Below are 18,349 nucleotides of genomic sequence, written 5' to 3' on the forward strand. Positions count from 1 at the left end.
ATGTGGTGGGTCAGCCCCTCTTGCCATTGTGGGCCTTGGAGTAGCTGCCACTGTTGCCCATTGACTAAGACTACCCTGACACAAAACTTTTCTTTGTTAAAGTTCAGTTACATGATACATGCAGGAAACTAGGAGTTTATCCTGTCAAAAAGATCTGCATTCTGATGTAACTGATCTCCCCTCCAACTCTTCCTTCATGCTGCACATGGTGGTCCCCATCCGTCAAGGGCAAATTTAGGGAGACACGTCAAACTGGAACAGGAGAGGAAAATAAAGAAGTCAAAGCAAACCCTAGGACTCTGAGGAATAAGAAAGTATTAATTGACCCATCTATTTTAAATCCTTCGTGTTATGTAGTAAGCAGACATCTAATTTCCTTTTGCTGTGTACTGGGTGTGTGAAGCTTGTCAGCTCCCTGGAAAGTCAATTTTGCATAGCAAATGTATAACAGAATGCAATCGTTATAAAGGAACCTGTTTTCCTTTTTGCCCATTCACATGTGTGCTGTGCAGGCAGCAATTAGAACACGTGGAAACAATCTGGGTTGCTTTCATGCCTTTGCACGGAGACACTTTTTAAATTTCCTGTAACATGCACAGCTGTGTAGGTATACAAAAATGAAACCCTGTAGCCATGCTGAGCGTCCCACAATATGATTGGCTGCACCTGTGTAGCTGCACCTGTGCAACACGCGGACTAAACAAGGAAAGGGGTACTGCTATCGCAGGCGGATTCTCCCTGACTGTGGACAGCATGCTGGAAGGGACTGATGGGAACTGTAGTCCATAACATCTGGAGTGCCAAAGGTTCGCCACCACGGCCATAGTGGCAGGGAGGGAAATAAACCACCTTCTGCCTGGTCATTCGCACAGAAGTGGCTCCAACCCAGGATTTTGCAGAAGGATCATTAATTTAGTGATTTTCGAAAATCCCAGGTTGAGATAAATAAGGAAGACTCGTTTTGGGGATGGGACCTGTGTGAAGTACCCCCACCAAAAAACAGTTGTATTGAATTCTGCACGGGTTATATTTGCTCTGTGCAGAATCTACCGTAGTGCAGATTCACTGTTCTGTATCTTCCCACTCTACTCAGCAAAGTCTGAGGCAGAGTCTGAGCCATCCCTCAAATCTGAGCAGCTTCCCACAACTTGGTTGTTCCTCCAGCAGAACTACCTAAGCTCTTTAGACTGGATGGTTCCAACTTTTGCTGCTGTGGTAGGATACAGGCACAAGTGTGAAATATCCAGTGGGTTGCCTCTTTTTTACTTTTTCAATGTGATACTACTTCGGAATCTGAACTAATAGCTTATTTCCCCATGAAATCCACTATTTCTGATTCTGAGAAATCAACAGATATTTTTATTTTCAACTATCTTAACCTATTAAATTTTAGTTGAGTTTTTAATTTTAACCACAATAAATGTTGGGTCAGATCCTGGCAGCTTTTTCACTAAGAGCCCCATCCAGCGCCAGGGGTGAATCCACATGTGGGAGCAGCATGTGGTTGCTCTGGCAGATTTTCCCTCCCCAGGGCACTTACCCTGGCGGAAGGGTGATGCCGCTGGCATGTGACCCTACCCACCTGGCACTGGAATGCAGCAATGAACACGTGCCAGCATCCCTGCCACAAGGGAAGCGGGGGTGGGCCAGGGACATTGCCAGGAAATGAGCCCACATTACTTGGCTCCCTCCCAGCCTGTGCCAGCATTTTGCTAGCAGGCTGTAGTTAGGGCGTAAGCCAGCCTTTTGGCTGCCATGAGTCCATTACAACACTTAGAGGCTCCTCGGTGATGGGGAGGCTGTTTGACTTCTCCAGCCTCCCTGCACCACTGGGAAGCCTCTTTGGGGGGTGGCTGGGCAGGGGAGGTCACAGCACCGTGGTTGGGAGTCCAGCTTGTGGATGGGGCTGCCTGTCTCACTAAATTGCTCTCCACACTACAGTCCCATCCTTCATGGCTTTTATGTATGTAGGTCACATGATTCCCACCATAGCCTTTTTGGGTGTTCAGAGACAACATCTTCCATTTTCACCAGTAGAAAAACTCGTTACATGTAATCCATTATGTCAGTGATGGCGAACCTATGGCACGGGTGCCAGAGGTGGCACTCAGAGCCCTCTCTGTGGCCACGCTCAAACAGAGTTCATCATGTGTGTGGGGGGAATCGCCCCCACCCACCCACCCCTCTAGGCTGGCCTGGGCCTCTGGGCTCGATTATTAGCATTAAACCTAAGACCTAGTTTTGGGGAAGCAGTGTAGGTAACCCTGTTAAGTGCTGTTAAACCCCACTGATTTTTATGCAAAGAACTAAAGTGCGATCCTTTACCTGGGAGAAAGCTCGGTTGCTGGCAATGTGACTTGCTTCTGAGTAAACCCTCCTAGGGTCGTGATTCACCTGTTTGAAGAGTTGCATGGTTGCTTCAAAGCAAAGCCAGCAACTACCACCAAGCTTACTCTCGAGTAACGCACGCCTCGGAGCCAACCATTTGTTCTAAACTAAAACCTCAGTATTCAGGTTAAATTGCCGTGTTGGCACTCTGCGATAAATAAGTGGGTTTTGGGTTGCAGTTTGGGCACTTGGTCTCAAAAAGGTTCGCCATCACTGCATTATGTGATTATTGCCAATAGTTGAAATCTGTTATAGTATTAAATATTAAACATTAAATATCCCCCCAAATATTTACCAATTACTTCATCTCTGAGTTTTCTCTCCAATGTTTTCATTACATCTTTATTTTGCCTATCATTTGGGAAACCTAGGGTTTGTGTATCTTTACTTATATTCTCACAAATAACTTTGTGAGGAAGGTTAGGTTACAGAAATAGTGACTGACCCAAGACCATGCAGTGAGCTTCATAACAGAACTGGGATTTGAATAGAGGTCTCCTCTATTTTCTGTGGATTTTAGCACACCTCTTCCATGAGGTGCTTATTGTGTTCTTAATATAACATGCTACAATTTGTATTAGGATTTTAAATGTTTTGTTTGCTATTTTCCCATTTAAAACTTTGATGGCGGAAAGTGCTGACTTATGGTGACCTATAGGGTTTCCAAAGGCAAGAGATGAAGAGAGTAGTTTGCCATTAGCCTGCCTCCTGGTAGCAACCCTGGACTTTCTTGGTAGTCTCTCATCAAAGTACAAACCAAGGTCAATCCTGCTCTGTTTCTAAGATCTGTGACATGAAGCTAGTCTGGGCCGAACTGTTATCCCTCTGCAATTTATCCTTCCACCCTATTGTACAACAACAAGAAGAGTTTGGATTTATATCCCCCCTTTCTCTCCTGTAGGCGACTCAAAGGGGCTTACAACAGTGGTGGCGAACCTTTGGCACTCCAGATGTTATGGACTACAATTCCCATCAGCCCCTGCCAGCATGGCCAATTGGCCATGCTGGCAGGGAACTGATCCTGCTGTTCACTCTCCTGAGCTAATCTCCTTGCCCTTCCCCCCTCACAACAAACACCCTGTGAGGTAGGTGGGTATCTATCCATTCTTATTGGACCCTTAGCCCCGAAGTTTCTGTTGCATTGGGTGTGAAAACTATTTCAAATGATTTCCAGCCCAATAATTCTACCGGAAAAGATTATAAATTACTGTCTATGGGAATCTTCTCAAAACCATATTACATGGATTAGTTAACATCTTTCATTTTGTCATGTTTAGAGTGGGAGAAGATGGGATGTTTCTCACTTTTAACTAATATTTATAGTGGCAATATTTATATGGGGCTCCACAGCAGCAAATTGAGCCCTCCTTCAAGAAATTAGACAAACAGGCTGCAGTAAATGCATTGTACACAACTCAAATAAAACATGGGTGTTGGGGCCTAAGCACCACTCCCTCTCCTAGTACCTTATCTCCAGAGACCTGTGTCTACTGTCATTCAGAGACCAGAATGATGCTTTTTACTCACACCTAAGTTGCTTTGGGAAGCCTTTTTATTTCTATTTTAACCCCGCCGTTTCTAAGTCTGAACTGTGACATTTCACAACAGTGCTGAGCCCGGCTTCCCGTAGGACGCAAGGCTTAATAGGCAGGGCTCTTTGAAGGCTGCTGGAAATCACAGCGGATGAAAACGAGATTCATTGGCAAGAGACGCGGGGAGGCTCTTTCAAAGTAGTGGCAACTGCGGACGAGGCTCGAAGAAGAGGAGGGCAGGCGGAGGAGAAAAGCGCAGCTCCCTTCGGGCAAGGGAAAGTCTCTCCGAGGCCTGCCCGGGTTGGAGGGCGAGCGCGGAAGAGGCGCCGCTGGAGAGCCCCCTGAGGCGAGGCACCGGATCGGCCGCCGAAGCCCGGGGAGCGAGAGGTTCCTTGGAGAGCCTGCCATTCCCCGTGAGGTGGAGTGCGGAGCGGGCAGCCGAGGGCAGGCTTATGAAGCAGGGCAAATTAGCAGAGGCGGGGAGAGGTGTCCAGGAGGGAGGCGGTGACATCAGAGCGCAGAAGGTACAAACAGCGCGGACTTCACTTAGGGCAAGCAGAGTTGAAGCGCTGGCGCGGTTGGGCGAGCCCCGTTGGTTTTCTTTCTCCCCACCTGCCCCCTCTGCCTCTGCGCGCAGCGACCCGAGCCGTGGGAACCATGCAAAGGTCTCCTCTGGAGAAAGCGAACGTCTTCTCCAAACTTTTCTTCAGGTAAGTGGCTGCCGCCTGAGCGGGCACGTGCCGCCAGTCGGGTGGGCGACGGGGCGGGGAGGAAAGGGATGTAGCTGCTGAAGTTCGGGCGGGAACCCGGGGCGCAGCGTTTGGACAGCGCGTGCTCAGAAGCTACCGGTGCTCCTGGCTTTTTGGACTTGTCCAGCGCGCCCCAGGCCAGTCGCTGTGCCTCCGGGGAATGAACTCGTTGGGTTCCCCCCGTGAAAACTCAGAGAAGCCGGCAGGCAGGAGCGCTTCCTCGCGTGTCTCTGCTTAGCAGGCAGGGAACCTCTGCGAGCATTTTCTCTTGGCCGGAGCCTCTGAGATGCCAGTGATGAGCCCTGACAACCGCTGGCCAAGGGAGAGGGCGATGGAGCCTTGTCCGAAGAGGAGAACCGTTTTCTCCCCCACCTCCACCCTCCACGCCCTTTCCGAGCACTTCTCAGAAAAGAGCTCCAGCCCGCCTCAGGCGCGAGGCTCGTAAATTTCGACCAGAAGCCAGATAGACGAATTTATATCAGATCGTCGACTGCGTAACCTTTGACAGACAGATTGCTTTTCGCTCCTGGGTGAGATCTGTTTGTTGCGCATTCCAGGACATGCTGGGTTTTCGATAGGTCTGGGAACAAATCAATGGCGGGGGCGGGGGTGGGGATATACTGCGACGATTATCCCCTTCTTTTCCTATCGCTGAGCACTGCAAATACCCCAGACTCTCCGGTGCAAGTTTCCGAAACATATACGACCCACGGTGCACGGTTTACACGAAAGTAAGTACGACTGAGTTCAGTAAATGGGCAAGCTCAAGTTTGCAAGATCAAACTAATACAGTCGCGCGCCACCACCCTTACGCTTGTGGCTTTATTGTATTGTGTTGGTGGTTGGGGAAACCCCACAGGAGCTGACTCAAGCTACACTTCAGGGCCAAAGTAGATGTTGCAATAGAAGATCTGATCAGTTTGTGTGTGCGTGCAATTAAAGCCAACAGCAGCTATGGGGTATCCTGCTGGTATGGGATTATTGCCCCATCCCAGTTACCCCTACAGGAGAATATAGACAAAGAGGATACAAAGGCAGGCGGTGAATCTCAGAAAGATGCTGCTTAATCGAGTCTCTGAGTCACCTTTGGTTAAGAACTGCACAATGCTGGGAACACTGGTAGGAAAAAGCTACCTCCTGCTGTCCTGTTCATGTTGGACTGCTGCAAATGCTGGCCTATCTGTGGTATCCTAGGCTGAATGGTGCCAACCCTATGGCAGGATAATGGCAAGGTACAGCATGTTACTAGAGTGTACATTTATACGATAACATCTCGACTAACTAAAAACAACTACCATCCTTAGTTCCGTACTCACACAATTACAGAATCCTTACTCCAGACATGGTGACTAAGCCCTATGAGGGAAGGCTGAGAGACTTGGGAATGTTCTGCCTGGAGAAGAGGCTGTTTGAAGATGGACATGACTGCTCTCTAAGTATTTGATAGGTTGTCACTTGGAGGAGGGCAGGGAGCTATTCCTGTTGGCAAAAGAGGATAGGATTTGCAACAATGGGTATAAATTATAGGCAAAAAAGTAGTGGCTGGATATTAGGAAAATTTTGTTTACTGTAAGAGTAGTTCAATGGTGGAATTGGCTGAGCTCCCCCTCACTGGCATTCAAGCACCTGCTGGACAAACACTTGCTTTAGGCTGATTCTGTGTTGGGCAGAGGGTCAGAGGGCCTCCCCCCCCCCCAATGATTCTACTTAAACATGTATTGAAAGAAAAGGGAAAATATATTTAATGAACTACCACACTTGCAGAGTTGCAGTTTGTTATAGGGTAAACATTCTGAATTGAAATGGCACCCTCTTTTTTGCCAGGAGGTCTAGATATGTTTGCCAGGAATACTTGGTGAAAGACTGCAAAACCAAGAGGACAAAAAGAAAAAATATCAGGTTTTTAATCTAAGAATGTGGCTGCTTATGTGGACATATAAGTTTAGGTATGTTTAGAGTTAGTAGGAAGAAGAACACGAGGATTCTGTATCTCCTGTGACCCTTGATATTCTAAGGGAAACTCTGTGCAAGGATTCTGCTCCTCTCAATTGTCACAGAAGTTCATACTTTTGCAGTATAATTCTCAGGAGAGTTCCAGGCTAAGCCCAGTGATTTCACAAACTTAAACATGAGTAACTCTGTTTAGGATAGCACTGTCAATTACTTATCACAGCTCTAGAAACTTTTTTCCTTTCACCCTCAGAGCTGAAATGCAGTCCAACAAATGGCATTTATTTTAAAACATACACCTGCTAAATCCTAAAATAGAGAAGGCATGTGGAGTGAATTTTAACTTTATGAAACATCACCTTTAAGTCCGGTATCCTACACGTGATGCTTCTTACACAAGAAAATCCACTCTTGAAGGTTAGAAAAAGATCGATTGCAGGTGACAGCTTCTGGTTCTTAACTTCTGAATTTTTTTGTTATTATAACAGGTGATATTAATAAATGTTATGAAATAAACATTCACACTTCTCTTGTTATCGCCACCATAAATGCAGAGGCATTTTCACTGGAAATGGAGAATTCACATGGAAGTTTTGTGTGCTCTTTCCTGCATTATTTTCCCAGGATTCTTCTACCATCATTCCACTGGGGGAGGGGGGGGGCTCATCTGGCTTTTTAAAAAATGGCAATTGCCATGTTCAACTAGTTCCTCTGAATCGCCAGCTTTCATTAAAACAAACACTTCAACCCTTGTGGCAGAAATACAAAGGAAGAAGTGTATTGACCAAATGAAGAAGGCTGGAGACTTTTTACAAATGGAAAATTGAGAATTCTAAAACTAATAGATTGTGGCGGTAGATGATGATAGTGTAGCTATCATTTTAAAAGGGCACTCTGATGGCTCAGAGGAAACTGGCAACTGCAGGGAACTGAAGCAAGGGGAAAGGTGCTTTTGACATTCGTGTCTGAAGAAATTTTGTCAAATGGGATAGATTGGGGCAAAATAGTGGAAACCCCAAAATTGGATAATTAGGGTGCTGAGTGGAGAAAAGGGCATATAAGTATTCTAAATATGCTCCAAAAACACTGCTCTGGATTGGATGCCAAACTGTAATAAAATCTCTATGTAGAAGTAGTCCTCAGCAACTATGACATCAGTTTTGGTTTCAGGTAATAAAACATTGGCTCCAAGTATTTTGTAGTCATCACTGAGTCAAACTTTTATTCATTAAGAGTGGACAAGACAGCATTCCTATTCAGTTTTCAGCCTTTCTTATTTATATTAAACAAGTTTTCAGTCCAGCACAGGTGGGCTGTATTTCTGGCTGGATAAAACCAGTCTGATGAATGAAAAAACAGGTCAGTGGGAAGTTCAAGAGAGAACAAATGTGTTAGCTGGACCATCGCTTTCTACATATTAATAATTAATTGTTGTCAAGTTGCAACAAACTCATTTTTTTGTGCTGTCTAGTCACAGCTGACTTATGGTGACCCCAGAGGGTTTCCAAACAAGAGACTTTCGGAGATGGTTTGCTATAGCCTGCCTCCTTTGGAGGTCTAAATCCAAATACTAACCAAGGTTGACCCTTCTTAGCTTCTGAGATCTGACAAGATCAGAGTAGCCTGGGACTAATGGGGTCAGGGCTGATCCCTGATTGGGGTTTAAAAGCAAGAGATGAGCAGAAGTGATTTGCCATTGCTTTCTTCTGCATATCAACCCAAATCCAGGTAGTCTCCCATCTGAATACTAACCATGGCTGATATGATTAGCATCTGAGCTCTAATGAGTCTTTAATCATTCTCAAATACCCTTGGTGGATGCAAAATTGCAAGTGACATCTTCCCATTCCCTTTATTTATTATACATCTTATTTCCACTCAGAAAATATCTTCTAAACAGCTCGCAAAAAGTATAATAAAATAACAACATTGCAACAGACCATCATAAAAATAACAGAGTGTGACCCAAAGGATGGGTAGGGTACAAGAGCACTGAATAAAACACACTAATAGTGTCATCTAGGATGAGCACAGATTTTTGTAGCAAATTTTGGTTTCAGGGGTTTTTTTAACCCAGAAATTTTCAGTAAAGCTGAATATCCATCAGCTTCGTTTGGCTATTATTGAAAATTTTCGGAATAAAAAACTTAAACCAGACACTTTTCAGCCCCCCCCCCCCTTGCTGTTTTCTAACAGGGGCTTGGGAAATGGTGGAGAGGGATGGGGGAGAACTGCCTGGAAGACTTGGGAAGCACCAAGCGAAGGGAGAGAACATGGAGGTTCCTCTCTGCCCCTTCGCTTGTGCTTGTCTTTTTTTCAACCCCAGGTATATTCAGCTTTTTCAAGATGCAGCATGAAAAAAGCCAATATGGCTTTTAGGAGGGACTTTTCTGTGATTCAAGGTTTACCCAGATTATCCAGCCCTACTGCCATTTCAACCAGAGTTACACTCCTTTAATGACATCAGTGGTCTTAGAAGAGTGTAACTCTGCTTACACTGTAAGCACCATGAAAGCTCTAAAACCAAATCAAGTATTAAAAAAATTGAGAGAATAAAAATGCTCTAATATGTTGCTTGAAGGAAAACAGACTTGATGTCTCTGAGGAGATTATTTCATGACTGGGGCCCTTTCTGCACATGCGGAACAATGCACTTTCAATCCACTTTGAAGCTGGATTATACTGTGAGGAATAGCAAAACCCACACTCCAACAATTGTGAAACTGGATTGAATGTTCATTATTCTGCATGTGTGGAAGTCAGAGACACCTAAAACTGCACTCAAAATGCAAGGGCATCCAAAGCAGGGCCTCAGAAGTTTTTAGAGACTAGACAAGTTCATGTGGAAGCAGATAAGTTGCAGTGACTGTGATCAATAGGAAACTATTTGGATAGTCTGTTCTTTACTATAAGGTTATGTGGCAAATGTAGTAGATTTATGATATGGTCCCATGACCCTCAACAATCCTACTGAGTTAGATTTATAAACTTGTCTAATAGTGAGAAGCCTCAGTTGATGTCATTTTGTTATGTGTTGTCCTGATACTAGTTGGTTTTGATGTAGGTTGTCAGAACTGGCATTGGGGTAACAAAACTAGCTACACTGCTGCTAACTAGAGTTCAATGCAATTTTGCAATTGCTTCAGTCATAGAATAGATGGGGTGAGGTAGATATTTACCCTTGTGGCTGCTAGGAAGGTTCTTACTTAGCAAAGAATCCTCTTTAGTAGTTGTTGTACAAGGCTGTTCCAGAGCTATTCCCCTGCAGAAGTTAGAGGAAAGGGGTGGGGTTTGCTGTAGCCTGTGGAAAGGGACAACCAGCAAGCTTGACAGAGCTGCCCTTAGTATGCAGGGTTGGAGGTAGATTTAGGAAGCATATCTAATAGTCAGAGGAGAGGGGCAATATGGACTGGGATACGCTTATGGCATGTTGGGTCCATGTGGCTTCCTAGAAAGGATAATTGTTGCCAGGAGGTTCACAGGATCCTTGGCCCTTCATCAAGACAGCTGGGCCAAGTGGTCCTGTACTCCAGTTAACACTGCAGGCTCCCTCCGCCAGAGCCCACACAATATTCCAAACTACCAAGAGGCCTCTGTTCTTTAGCATGGCAACCTTGTGCTGCTTCCAGTATTTGCTCCCCTCCGTTGCCCACACACGGCAAGTGAGCCATCTCACCTTATCCTGTCTGCTAGCATGACAGCTTTATGACTGGAGAAGCTGCAATATGTGCATATTTGTGTTGCCATAGCTTTGCAAACAGCCCCCTCAAAACAAAAGGAAAAAAAGGAAAAACAACCCCTCATGGGATTTCTAGGCTAAATAAACTTTATTCATCTTCTTTTGACAATGAAATAGCAAACAGATGATCTGCAAGCTGAGGAAACCTTCACAGAGATTCCCTGAAGCACACCAAATGGCAGGTGCCACTGTGAAATTGACAAGAGTTCTGTGCAGCAGGCAGGAAAAAAAGATCCGCCTAGGGCCTGGGGCCTTCATGAATCTAGGACAGGAGTAGGGAACCTGCGGCTCTCCAGATGTTCAGGAACTACAATTCCCATCAGCCCCTACCAGCATGGCCAATTGGCCATGCTGACAGAGGCTGATGGGAATTGTAGTTCCTGAACATCTGGAGAGCCGCAGGTTCCCTTCCCCTGATCTAGGACAAGGCTCCCTTGAAAGATATGATTATCCTTGATCCATAGGTCTCATGACTAGAGGGGAAAAACATAACAAATCTCCCCTGAGTAATAAAATACTTGGCAAGGAAATATTTTCATGGCCCAGTTGATGGTCCAGGGCTCAGAGTCAGGATGGTCTTGCCTGTAAAGTCTGTGATGTATGTACAGAGGAAACCTCACTCTTTTGCATCCCACCATTGCTCGCATTGTGACCTGATATAAAGGAGCTGGGACATTGGCACTGAAGATCTCATTATTGATGTAAAATTAAATAAAGTTTGCCCTTTTATTATCTCAACTCATAGTTTCAACTCTACTTTTTTCCACATCTTCCAGCAAACTACCATTTGCTCTACCACAGAATAATGGTTAATATATCAGTCTTCCTTTTAAAGAAAAAAGCATATTAAAAGAGCTATTTTCTTCTAGAAATGACAGTGGTTATCATTTCTTCAGTGAAAAAAAATCTTGTCTTGTGCAGTCTCTTACAGAGAATTAGATTTGTATAGTGTCATAGTATATATAATATTCTGAATGACATCCACCGACTGCTTGAAATAATTGTGCCAAAATGTATAGGTAAGATAGTAATCAGAATATTTCTAATGATAAACATTTCATCACCATCAGGCTTCTCAACTAGCCAATGACAGAGGTATACTTTTGCTTGCAGGTATATGGACAGAATTCTTTGCATGCATGGTTTTCACTAAAGCCAACAGAATGTTTCTTATAGTCAGATAAGTCAGCAATATATTTCAATTTTTAAATAGTTTAAACTAATGAGGTTGGATCCATCCAGCTTTTTCATGAAACCTCACTTAATTCCCTTGCATACAACAGCCCCCATCCCACATGGCTATTATCCATGCAAGACCCTTGACTTGCAACATAACCTTTTTGGTGGCCAGAGGGCGCCCTCTCTTCTCTTGGTTGGATCCAACCCATGCTGGTAGTCATCCAAGCATACAAAACTGGTTTGTGTAGCTTATTCCACTTTGTCAGTGGCTTTCTAAGGTCTGAAGCAGAAATCCATCCCTGTCTTGCTAACTGAGATCTGTGATCTGTAAATGCCAGTGGTTTGGGAACATGCGCTGTTCTTCTGAGTTACCACTGAACTATGCTAGAAAATGGTCAAGAAAGCTGAGCAGGAAAGTTTATTACACATGATAATAATTTAATTTTCAATCTAAAATATATTGATAGATTATATGCTGTCTAAATTATTTGATAGGCAGAAATAAACGTGAATCTGCAAGAGTTAATATTTTACCTAGAATACAATTCAGTCAAATGGGAAATACCAAGTAAACAATATGAAACACCAGCTAATGAAAGTTTCACAGTAGAATCCTAACCAGAGTTACACCCTCCCTATCCATCAAATCAGTGGGTTTATAAAATTGTAAGTCTGCTTAAGATTGTACTGCACTGAGCTCCCACCCTTTGGTAAAGTGTTATGGAGTTCAAATGAAGCAAAACATATTTAATATTGTGTGGTCAACATTTTTTCTGACTAGGGGGATCTCTTCACATATACATTTTTCATTGCTACAGGTTTGGTTCCTTATGGCTGAGGAAAAGTCAGTATTCTTCTGGAAGAAAGTATATCTTGCGATATATTTAGATGACATTAATAATTAAAAATCAGTCAATATTGTTACATTTGGAAAGGAGGAGAAAGAAATCACAAATGTTATCCAGCTGTTCTGTTGAATAATTCTCATTAAGGTTAGTTGTTAAGCTCCCGTGGTTTCAAGTGGAACATTGATTATTCCTTCATAAAGGGCATGAGTTATAGCTAAAGGTTTTCATTCTCAAATAGCACTTGAAAGGAAGCACAGACATATATTAAGTAATAAAGAGAGAATGGAAAAATGCTATCTGTATTTGCTTTTACCTCAGCAGCCTGCAACCAATTTATTGCACAAATGGTTTGCCTGAACTCAGTTCTGCTTAAGCAGTGTAAAAATCAGAATCAGTAACCACTGCATTAGTTTTGAGAATCTCAAGGAATTAAAGTTGCAGTGAAGACAGTGGCAGCTAGGACTCAGAATGATACCTTCTGCTTAGTTTAACAGAACTAGTCTGGTAGAAAGGTTTCCTTTCAAATTACCATCTAGCTGGAATGCAATGTCATCTTGTTCAACCCATCACTTTCATAGAGCATCCACCAATCTAGACCACAGTGTCACAAGAAGAGAGATAGTGGTGCTCACAGTGTTAATGGATGACTCTTTTCACTTGACTTATGGCAAGGGATTATAGTACAGTCAAAATATGGTTTAACATCACAAGGCAAATCAGTGACTTTTACAGAAATGAAGGAGATGATGCAGAGAGTACCAAGGCAGAAAGATCAATAGCTACACAATAGCTTCACCTATCAACTCTTGAATCAGCATGTGCTTTTCTATTGTACCATAACAACTGTCCTGCTCAAACATATAGATCTTGGTATGGTTGCCATTGCAAAACTGCTTTGATATAGAGTCTTGCAATAGTCAATGCTATCCATAATCAGTTTCTTGTATGACCAGATCAAGTTTTAAGTACCCAAGCAAATGTAATTCTAGAGCTTGTGGTATCCAAAAGGACACTTCTGTTACATTTGGTCAGCTGACATGTGGCTTCAGCACTGAGCCCTCACCATTAAGTGCCAAAGAGAAAGTGGTTTACATGGGTCACCATGTCACACTTGTAATGTTTACTCAAAAGGGGGCAGGAAATATGTAACTTATACAAACTGGCAAAAGCATGTTTTGGGTTGAAGTGAATCACAGTATCTTTCAGAAGAGTGGCATTGGACCTTGCTAGTATCTCTGGCGATCTTAAGGACAAACCTCCTTGTGTCCCTGGGGATCTGATCATAGGCCTGTAGATAATAAAGTTTAGTTGTAAAAGGCAATCACACAGAGATAGATTAGGGCAATAATACAGAGTTTGTTTACAACTCTTCCCTTCCCACACTATTTTTTTTCTGATCAGGAATGGGCCCACATGCTGGTCTAAGAGTTACCATGACAAAAAGATATCCCCTCTCACTGGGCCAGTTGATTTGCTTTTTTTTAAAAAAAACTGTTCCCATTCCACATCAGAAATGGAACCAGTTGGTCATTTTATATTGGGAAAATAGCTTGTGTCCCCTCCCTTCATGTAAATTGGATATGTACATGCTTGGGTATTAAGTTTCAAGCACTGAATTCCTAGAGCAGTGATGGCGAACGTATGGCACGGGTGCCAGAGGTGGCACTCGGAGCCCTCTCTGTGGGCACACGCACACAGAGTTTGTCATGTGGGGGGCAGAAAATCACACACACCCCCACACACACACGCACACACATCCATCTCGGCTGGCCTGGGCCACTGAGCACGACATGCGCACACCGCAGTGAGCAGGGAGGACTCGGCTGGCGGGCCTGGTGCCTGTGCTCTGGTTGACTGCTGCCCGGGGGGGTGGGGTGGGGTGCAGAGGAGGCAGAAATGCTAGAGAGGTACAGAGCTGTGCGCAAGGGACTGGCTAGAGGCTAGAGCAGGCTGGCCCCTGCTTGAGTGGGTGGGGCAGAGGAAGAGGGAGCCAACCGTTTTTTTCTAAACCAAAACCTCAGCATTCAGGCTAAATTGCCGGGTTGGCACTTTGCGATAAATAAGTGGGGTTTGGGTTGCAATTTGGGTACTCGGTCTCAAAAAGGTTCGCCATCACTGTCCTAGAGCATGTCTGATTGACAGCATCCAGAGTCCCTGGCCACATGGGAGACTAATGAGTAATATGTGAATTGGTTTGTGCTGTCTTTTGTAGTTAAAATATCTATCTGGGTGTCCAGTCACATATTCTTATTGGGAGATCCCCACATCCAGTTGTGGGTTGGATCTTAAATGCTCACAAAAAGTTGGCAGGTCAGGCAGCTTAGAATGAGAAAGTAGCCAGAAAATCTTTCCTTTCACCATGCATATGCTTGGGTCCAATGATACAGAAGTGGAAAGGCAAGTACACTTAGCCCAGTTCTGCTTTTGCAACATCTTATGTAACACCTAGGTTTTTTCCTCCCTGTATGTTATGGTGTCAGAAATTGGTTACACAAGATTTTGTCAATAAATTTGACTTAGTGGAAGAGGCTACTCCACTCTTTTTAAAAAATAACCAGAACCAAAAAATAACCAGAATAACCAGAATAACACAAATGGAAATTTTGCACTGGATTTAACCCATAATTTAGGACTCAAATGAGAGAATTCACTTTTTTAAAAAGTCCAAATAATTTGGAATTACTTAGGAGTGTTTTTTTTTTTTTGCGAGTTACTAACATGGGACATTTTCTACAAACTATTTTCAGCACATACCCAGGATCATGTTCCATGATCGAGACGGGACACAATAACATTCTTGTCATACCTTTTTCTGTACTAGGCACATGATCATCTTAAGGAAGGAGAAATCTAGAAGACTGACTGTTGCCAGTTTATGTCAGTATTCCTTTTTAGTATAGTTCTAACAGCTATTTATGCTGTTAGGAGTTTTTTAAGCTTTGTTTTTGATTGATAAGCAATAAAGCAATAAAACACAGTAGAATTTGTCTCATGCTGTTACCCTCACAGCCCACAGATCTTTCTGTAGACCTTGAAGGTGAGAGGTGGGTTACCTCAGTTGAATACTCTCTGGTAGTTGATGCTGTCTTCAAGAGCTGATGGTATGAAATCCTGATCTGGATTTAAAAATGTATAGACCCTCATTTGGTACACAGGTATATGAGTAGTTTAGGGAAAGATTGGTAAGGGGCTATTCAAATGAAATCCTCTCAGTATCTCTTTGGGATGATGCAAGTTCCCTGGACTGGGATTTTCTTCTGTCGATCTAATCCTCAGCATGCACATCTTTTAGTAGCTTAAAAGTGTTGAAATCAAATTCTCTCACACTTGTTTATGATGTCTCAACTGTTTTCTTAAGGGCATGGCCTCCCTCCCAGGCCTTCCTCTCAGTGTACACAGTCTGCTCAGTTTTAGCACACAGTAATATGAAAAAAATGGGAGAAATGAATAGTCCTTGCCGAGGTGAAAGCGTTGCAACTGCAAAAGTAATGAAAGAATACAGAAAGAGCTAAAGCCATAAAACATATATCAGCTTGTGTATGTAGGACAGGCATTGAAGAAACTTGAACCAAGCAGCTCTGATCTGAGATTCTGATAGGAGTTTTTTTAAAAAAATAAATAAAAACACATCTATATAAAAAAGAAAAGTTAAGATCTTCATGTATGTGAAGCTTGTATCATTCTTATGGGGTGTATTTTGTTACTTGGCAATTAAAAGAAGAGGAGGAACCTGTTTTCCTTCTTTTTTCTATATAACAGCCTAGCTCTTTGCTGAATTCCCTGAGTATGCGTCCATGATAACATGCCTGGCAGGAGCAAGAGAGCAATGAGGGTCTTCTAAGTAAGATTTCTTTTAAATGTCAGATAATAATCTCAATCATCTTTAATTTAATGCATTAAAGACAATGAGTTCCCCATTTCCATCTTTTTTTGCTTAAAAATGAGTTTGTCTGTACTACAGCAGCTAAGAGCTTGAAATTAAGAACTGCACTGCTGATATAAGTCTTACAGTGAAGAAAACTAGAGCGTGGTTTTGTTGTGTACCACTGGAATACACTATCATATAGTCTAATTTAACCTGTCTGTAAACCAGATTTATGACTGATTTACACCATCATATAAAACACATCAATGACTCTCACTTTTACATTATTTATTGTGGCTCATTCATATATTTACAATACACTTGCTCTATAACAAAAATGCCATTTGATTCATCTTCTGAAGTCAGAACTTTGCATGTCAAATGACACCAAAAGGAACACAGCATATAATACTTGCATATAATACTTGATAATAATACTTGAAATTCATATAGTGCTTTTTGTAAATACTTGAAGGCTCAATAATCTTCAATATGTCCTCAATAATCCTCACAGTTCTTAAAACAGACCAATGTGAAAAGGACTATTTTTAAAAGACATGCTCCCCCCCACACACACACACCTTAAAATTGCTAATAATAAAACAGGGAGCCCAGTCTTGATTAGTGAAACTGAGCAGGGGTTGAAGGATTAAATTCCTTCTTCTCATGACGTCCAAATCCAAATTGCAGCTGTCCCTGAGTAATTTACCTTTAACAGAATGATGGAGATCCATTATCTCCATCATGCCCATTCTGACCCTTATTATTCTTATATTATAGATTATATTATTACTGTATACTTAACTCCAACTGAGAAAATTGCACATTGGGCAGAAAAAGGGAAAGATCACATCCATCAGAATCACTAAGGACATCTGTTGAGTAACTATCCTTCACTAATTGCTTTGTACAAGATTGGCTGCCCTTTAGTGATTCACATTTGCTAGAACTCTTGGAAAGAAGCAAGAACTATCTGCTGAACTATCTGATTATGCCCACAGAGTTTACTCAGATCCTATGCTAGAAACTATGCTAGAAACTTCTCAAGTAAGTTGAATGTCAAAGGTGTGGATGATACACTGTTCCCTCTTGGTGTTTAGCATGGTACCTGCACACTGGTATTACTTGACCGCCTCCTAGCTAACCAAACTGGGAGGGACGGTACTTGCTCCCCCATCACCCAGTAATCTCCTGCCACCTGTGCAGAGTCCTCATCTGTGGACTCACCAAAGGAGGAGGTGCTAGGTGAGCGTCTGGAGGATTGTGTACGCCGAGCCAACTTCCGACCCTTCCGCCCTACCATCGAGGTCTGCAAAGTGCCCTGCCCTGCAGGGAGGGCGTTTTCAGCTACCCCTTCGACCACTGCAGCCTTTGAGCCGCTTGCCTGGTTCTCCACACCTTGGGAAGGCTGCTGGCCCCACCCTGACAGATTTTGAATGGGATTATTCCCCACTGAGCTTGCCGCCGGTTGAGAGATGGGTGGCTGACCCGCCAAATTTAAAGGCTTCTGGGCCAACCCTGACGGACTTTGATTGGGATTATTCCCAACCGAGCTTGACACTTGCTGTGGGGTGGCAGCCTGACCAGCCAAACTTTGGGTGGGCGGCTGACATGTCCCGAAAGAACCTTGGGGGAAAATGTCCCTGGCCATGCTTGGCCCAGGAGGGGGCAAAAACGGGGGGCCCATACATCATGCCAGGATTACCCTGGAAGGCAGGCTGAGGAGGAAAAGAAGAGATAGGGCCTCCACCTCCCAACATGTGTGTGTGTGTGGGGGGGGAAGCCCCTATGTAGCCAGTCTCCCATGGTGTAAAATATGAGCCAGGTAAGACGCCCAAATCCCTTTCTTGGTCTGTGACTGATAGCACTGACCCCTGTAGTGTGTATGTGAAGTTTGGATTTTTTGCCCCTATGTGCATCAAACTGTTCCTTTTTGCTTGTGGTCTAATTAGACATATCCCGTGCTCCCTGTCTCCTTTGCTTTCATTGGTCATCATGGCAAGGTTGAGTTATATGTTTCAAAGTCCTCCCCCTCCTATTTCTCAAGTATTGTAAATCACTATTACAAAATGGAAATAATTCCCCACCACCTGGCCTTC

General features: G+C 43.5%; 1 protein-coding gene across 1 annotated transcript in view; it reads left to right on the forward strand.

Moving 5' to 3' along the window:
- The first annotated feature begins 4,512 nt into the window (after positions 1-4,512).
- The window catches only part of CFTR (CF transmembrane conductance regulator), a 116,011-nt gene continuing 102,174 nt past the window's right edge, over positions 4,513-18,349 (forward strand). Inside the window, exon 1 of the mRNA XM_048500629.1 lies at positions 4,513-4,630. Coding sequence (XP_048356586.1) covers positions 4,578-4,630 — 53 coding nt within the window. The 5' untranslated portion in view covers positions 4,513-4,577. The remainder of the gene's footprint in view (positions 4,631-18,349) is intronic.

Source organism: Sphaerodactylus townsendi, linkage group LG06, assembly GCF_021028975.2.
Source record: "Sphaerodactylus townsendi isolate TG3544 linkage group LG06, MPM_Stown_v2.3, whole genome shotgun sequence".
NCBI lineage: Eukaryota > Metazoa > Chordata > Lepidosauria > Squamata > Sphaerodactylidae > Sphaerodactylus > Sphaerodactylus townsendi.